Below are 6,286 nucleotides of genomic sequence, written 5' to 3' on the forward strand. Positions count from 1 at the left end.
TCTTGGCTCTTCTTCCAATCCCACACCTAGTACATCAGTAAGTACTGATCATCTCTGACTTCAGAATCTGACCACAACATTTCCATCAAGGTGAAATCCTTTGCCCCTGTTAACTGCAGCAGTCTGCCAGCTGATATCTCTACTACTACCTTGCCCCTTTACAGTTTTTGTCTTCTGTAAGATAGCATGATCCTTCTAAAACTGCTCTGCTCACAACTCTCCAGCAGTTCTCCATCTATCTCACTTACAGTAAAAAGGTTTTATAGTCCCCTGAATATGGAGTGACCATAAAAGTTATGGTCCAAATCAGGACACTTTTGAGCATGAAAGGTGGTGCTGTTAATAATAATGTTGGAGCCAGGACTGTCTTGGGCAAACGAGGGTATGTGGTCTGTGCCTTCTCTGCCTTACCTCTTTATCCTCATTTCCTAATATGCTCCTCTTCCCTTACTCTGTTTCAGTCACATTGCCCTTCTTGATGTTTTTTCATAGTGCCAGGCACACTCCCACCTTAGAGCCTTTGCTCCTATCCCAGAAATCTGTGTGGTTTGCTTTCCTCTTTCCTTTAGGTCTTCATTCAGATAGAACCTGTCAGACTTTCTCTGATCCCACATGAAAAGCACTCAGCCCCTGCTGTCCATTCTTAACTCACTGCTTTGTTTTTCTCTTAATTGCTACTGGGTACTCTTAGTTTATTGTATGTCTTCCCTACTGGAGGCTCCATGAGGATGGGGGTTTTGATTTGTTTGCTATATTCCCTGGGCCTAGAACAGTGCCTGGCACATAGTCGGGGATTAAGTATTTATTCATTTAACACATCAACAAATGAAATTATAGAATTGTCATTGCAGACCATGGAGTATTTAACAGGAAAATACACTGTTGTTTTTAATACGCAGGTATGGGGGCGCCTGGGTGGCTTAGTTGGTTAAGCGTCTGACTTTCACTTAGGTCATGNTTTGGGAACTTGCCTTGGAGTTCCTGAATCTTGTAGTTCCCTTGTTCCAGGTGGAAGCTGTCAGAATTAATGTATGGATGTAAAGCTAGTGTTCTAGGTATACTTTATAAGAATCTTATTTCTGCCGCATTTGATGCTTGTCTGTGAGCTATTGAAAGTAAAAAGGACCGCCTTCACAATTTCAGTGGTTTGATTTTGGCTATGGATTTCTGGTTTTTTTTCCCTCTACTAGCCTACCCCAACCTCCTTACATGCTCTCATCTAAGAGTTTATACTCTGCCTTGACTTTTTAGGGATGTAGGTTCTACTTTTCTTTTTTCTTTTTTTTTTTAACCTGTTTTAATTAAAATTTAAGAATGCTAAGATCTCAGTCATGTAAACTTGTCTTATCACACTTCGGTGTAAATAAGTTTCTGTGACTTCCAAAAATTTGCGTTTTAGCGCTTTTGCCCCAAATGGTGGATTCATTATTCATAAAGCAATTTTAAATAGATTAGGAGGAATTGGGTTAGGAGGAATTGGCGGGTGGGTGCAGGCAACAAAGCCTAATCTTTGTCCCCGAAATGATACCACCTCTGAAATGAGGTGACCCTTTTAGGGTGTCCGGGGCAGGTGGAAAGACCTAGAACAGTGTTTCCTGTTCTTTCTACCCACAAAGGCTCCCCTCTTTTGTTTCTCTCAGTCTCTTAAGCACACACAAGCATCCATGGCTCTCATTCTTTGCCTCCCTTGAGGCTGAGGGTTGTGACTCCTCCGGGAGTGTTCTCAGGAGCTTTCACATGTAGAGGAACTTACCAGTAGTTGTTTTTACTTTAAGTCTTGTAAGGCCTTAATGTCTGCTTCATCTGATCTGCTGGCTCTTCCAGCTTCTACCCAGTTTCCTTTATCACAGGATCATAACTTCAACTTCTGTGTCACTGTCTACTCTCAGAATTGTAGGTATCTACAAGCCAGAACCCATTTTAATAGTTTCCCCTCCTTGTGCCTTGAATCTCTGGTTTTATTGTTTCTGCACCTGTGGCCTTTGGGTGGGGCTGGGAGAGGATCTAAGTAGTTCGGTATGTGTTCTTGAAGAAGTGATTAGATGTAGAGGAGGTTTTAGAGTTGCTCAGGCCATTGAATCTTGGGCCATGGGAGAGAGGTTTCTAGAATGTGGTGATTCATGAGGCACATAGGGACCTTTGTAACCATCAGTGGATGTGAGAGTGTTAAATGGTATAATTTAACAGGGAAAATGGTGACATTGGTTGTTGGCTGTTGTACCAGAAAACTAACAAAAACAAACCAAACCTCACTGGAGTTGTTTAAAAGTAATCATTTACGTGGGGCGCCTGGGTGGCTCAGTCGGTTAAGCATCTGACTTCGGCTCAGGTCATGATCTCGCAGTCCATGGATTCAAGCCTGGCATCAGGCTCTCTGCTGACAGCTCAGAGCCTGGAGCCTTTTTCAGATTCTGTGTCTCCCTCTCTCTCTGTGCTCCTCCCCAGCTCGTGCTCTGTCTCTCTCTGTCTCAAAAATAAATGTTAAAAAATATTTTTTTAAAAAATAAAAAAAATTAATCATCATTAATCATTTACAGCTAACCACGATGCAACATCATAATTGCTATAGAACCCTTGGCTGACACTGGTCCTTTTGTGTACTTAGCTCCCAGTTTTGCCCACCCTAACAAAAAACGTGGAGAGGTGATTACTTGGAAGCAAGGTTCCATTGGATACAGGGGGGCTGGCAAGTAGTGTTCTGCATCCGTGACTATTTTGGTTTTAAAAGAGTATTTTCCTTGGCTGTGATATGGCAGTGTGCTTAATGTAAGACTTGAGCTTTTTAAATGTTTGAGGTTCATGTAATACCTTTTGGAGCATTTTGATTGGAGAGGAGCATTCCTTTGATGTTTTTTTCCCCCCTTGTAGCCATATTGCTGGAAACTCATTAAAAAAAAAGGTAGGTAGCCACACAAACCTGTAGTGGCTATTTATCCAGTTCTTCTGAAACACTAAAATATATAATAGAGTAAAAATAAAGACTATTATCATATTTTGGTGAATGTATGCATATATTTAGTCAATTTCTTTTGTGTTTTGTCCTTAGACTACCAAGGAAATCTGATGTGGAAAGGTAAGTATGAAAAAAATTTTAAATCTGTTTCTGTGTTGTTACATCTATGAGAGAGAGAGAAAGTGTGTGTTGGGGCGGGGAGCATGGCAGGACTGTGGATTGGAAACCTAGGCCCAGAGAATCCAGGGTGGTGTTTCATTCCATTTGTTTAGGGAGCCCTGGGAAATGTGATTTCCTCATCCTTGACAATTCTTGGTATGAGACCAGCTCTGGACTTTCTGTTCTAGAAACCTTTGTTGAGTCACTGACCAGGTCAAGTACCTGAGGGGAGTAGAAAGATGTAGAAAGCTTAGAACTTAATAAAGAAGCTGAGGAACAGATTCACTTTAGAAAGTTGGCTGCTAGTTTACCATTTGCTACTATGATGCCAGATATCTTTAGAGAATTGACATTTGCCTACTGCTGTTGCTGCTTTACAGTTGAGATCATTTTGATTGAGTTGGAGTTTGGGGCTTAAGACATAACTAAACACCAATGTTTCCATAGGCCAAGGGAACAAGATAGATTAAGGTTTCAAGATAATCCTGTGATGGAGATTTAAATTGTGGCTATAGTATAGACTACTTGACTGTATCTTTGGCACTAATGCTCCTTGATTTTTTTTTTTCTAAAGACCAAGTCACTAGGGAGGATTTATTAGTGACTATGTTCCATCCCCACTACCAGCTCTTTCTGATGCGGTTAGATTGAAAAGGCAGAGTTGTGGAGACCGTTGAAGCATACCTTTTTTATGGTTTAGCTGGTCAGTTTTAAAGAAAAGAAATGAGAATCTGGATTTCTTCTGTCCACTCTGCGGTAGGAAGGGAAATGGGGCCTTGGAAAACAGTCTTATGTGGCTTATCACCTGAGATTGCGTGGTGCCAAAAAAAATCACGTTATGATATTTACAAAGCTGGCTGTTTGCTTTCCAGTACAGGAGCTCATTTGGGAAAGCAAGTTAATAATATACAGATATGCTTGCTCTAGGAGAGCGACCTCACCTGCTCTGTAAGCTGTTGCCGAGTTAGAATGATGGTACAGAGTCTCCTAGCACGGAGGTGGCTGCCAGGTCTTAATGTACATTGAATATTTCTGCTGTGTTCCGGTCGTGCCTGTGATGCTCTGGTCATTTTATCTCTTTAAGATCCTTCACAGACACTGGCAAAGAGTCATAATTGTATCTGGGGCCTTGATTCTTCTCTTTATACTACCACTGATCCTATTGCTGGCTGAATCTTAAGCCTTTCACGTTGTTGGTGGGCTCCATACACATGCTCTCACTAGGAGTTAGACTCTATAGTTGTCAGGATTATTCTTCAACAGAAACTTTTTGGGTGCATTGCCTCATGATGTTGCTCTTGGTGAGATGCAAAGATGTGGGTTGGATCTGCAGGTCATTGAACAGCTGTACTGTGACTAATATAGGTCAGAGTCCACTTGGAAGGAAGCTGATGTCCTGCTGGGTCTGTCATCAGTCCTGGCCTGTTGAATTTTTTTTTTCAGTATCTTAAACTATGAAAGGATTTTCAGTCTTATTTTTAGTAGTCAACTTACTTTCCTTAAGTAAGTCCTTAATGACATGTGTCCTTTCCTTTGTTTTGATAATTTAATATCTAAGTTTGTCATTGAAATTAGTTTGGTAAAGAGTTGGATAGTTCTTTGATTATTCAGCTTTTTAAATCATGCTTTTGCAAGATCAGAAATGGACCCTTCCTTGCTTTTGTAGAAGTAAGACAGTTTCAAGTTTTGAGAAAGATCTATTTCAGTTCCTTTCTTATACTAAAAAGGTTGTCATTTCATATCTCATAACCTCAGTTCTGAAATTCCTAACTTCTAATTTGATCTCCTCTGTAACCTGGGTAACTTCTATATTGTACTTTTATATATTTTAGTGAGCAACTTTTATTGTCCTGCACAATTCATTTTTAAAATGTAACTCTGATTCATTGCTAAAACATTCTATTAGATTCATTCCTCCGAGGTAGAAAATTAAAAATGCAGGCAGTGTACAAAATGTGACAATAATTCATATGGAGGTAAATATTTTAGGTGGTTCATTTTGTTGTAATGGTTATAAACAAAGATTGAGTCATATTTTAGTTCAGATGAAATAAATTGTTAAATATTCTTTTCAACTATGTTTATTCATTAAGAATTGTTTTGTTTTATAGGAAAATAGAAATAGTGCAGTTTGCTAGCCGGACACGTCAACTCTTTGTTCGATTATTAGCTTTAGTAAAATGGGCTAATAACGCTGGCAAGGTGGAAAAATGTGCGGTGAGTTAAACTTTTGATTGTTTTTTTATATTAAATAACTTTTTGGAATATTAATTTATAATAGATATAGCATCTGATTTTAGATTATCTGCTGATTTGTTTGAGAGACATTACTTAAGTGAGTAATCCTATTTCTTTATGAAAATGTGTAATATATTTCTGTAGAAACTTAGTATTTGATTACCTGGCTAGAAAAGAGCAGGCCGTATCTGGAGACATTAGAAGACATTAAAGACAAGACTTGAACTAAAGGGGGAAAACAGCTTTACATTTGCATACTCCCTTAGAGTCTGCAAAGTTCTTCCTTGAATTTTGCCTATTAATTCTTGAAAACCCTCTCAGTTTGGCAGAGTCAGTATCTTCTTCTTGTTTTACAGATAAGGGAATAAGGTTTTTAGAAGCTAACTGGCTTCAGTCAGGGTCACAGAGCTGGTGACAGCATTTATTATCTGTTGGCTCTTCATACCCTTAGTATACACATTCATTCTCCATACCTTTAGTAAGCACAGGTATAGGGTATGGTGGATGACACCCAAGTAAGGCACAGCCCCTGCCCTCAAGAAGCTCTCAGCNCCCTAAAAAAATATTTTTAAATGTTTATTTATTTTAGAGAGAGAGAGAGAATCTGAAGCAGGCTCTAGTCTGCGAGCTGTCAGCACAGAGCCCAACACAGGGCTCAAACCCACAGGTCATGAGATCATGACCTGAGCTGAAGTCAGACATTTAACGGAACCACCCAGGCGTCCCAAAGCCCATAGTCTTTTTGACTGTTACATCACTCTTTTGAATTCAGAAGAGTGACATGCAGTGAGATGTACCAAAGATACTAAAATTTGTGCCTCCCCCCACCAAAAAAAAAGAAAAAGTTTTAAGCTGTATTTAAGAAGAGTAAAGGAAAAATATCAGTAGGGGTCTTCTGTTAGCCTGTTGAGCTCCTAGCTTGGGGAGGATGGTACC

General features: G+C 39.6%; 1 protein-coding gene across 1 annotated transcript in view; it reads left to right on the top strand.

Annotated features, from left to right (window-relative positions):
- Positions 1-323: 323 nt before the first annotated feature.
- Positions 324-6,286, top strand: part of MED14 (mediator complex subunit 14) — a 64,863-nt gene continuing 58,900 nt past the window's right edge. The window contains exons 1-3 of the mRNA XM_077748494.1: positions 324-382; positions 3,047-3,073; positions 5,224-5,329. Coding sequence (XP_077604620.1) covers positions 324-382; positions 3,047-3,073; positions 5,224-5,329 — 192 coding nt within the window. The remainder of the gene's footprint in view (positions 383-3,046; positions 3,074-5,223; positions 5,330-6,286) is intronic.

Source organism: Crocuta crocuta, unplaced genomic scaffold, assembly GCF_008692635.1.
Source record: "Crocuta crocuta isolate KB4526 unplaced genomic scaffold, BGI_CrCroc_1.0 scaffold49, whole genome shotgun sequence".
Classification (NCBI taxonomy): Eukaryota; Metazoa; Chordata; class Mammalia; order Carnivora; family Hyaenidae; genus Crocuta; species Crocuta crocuta.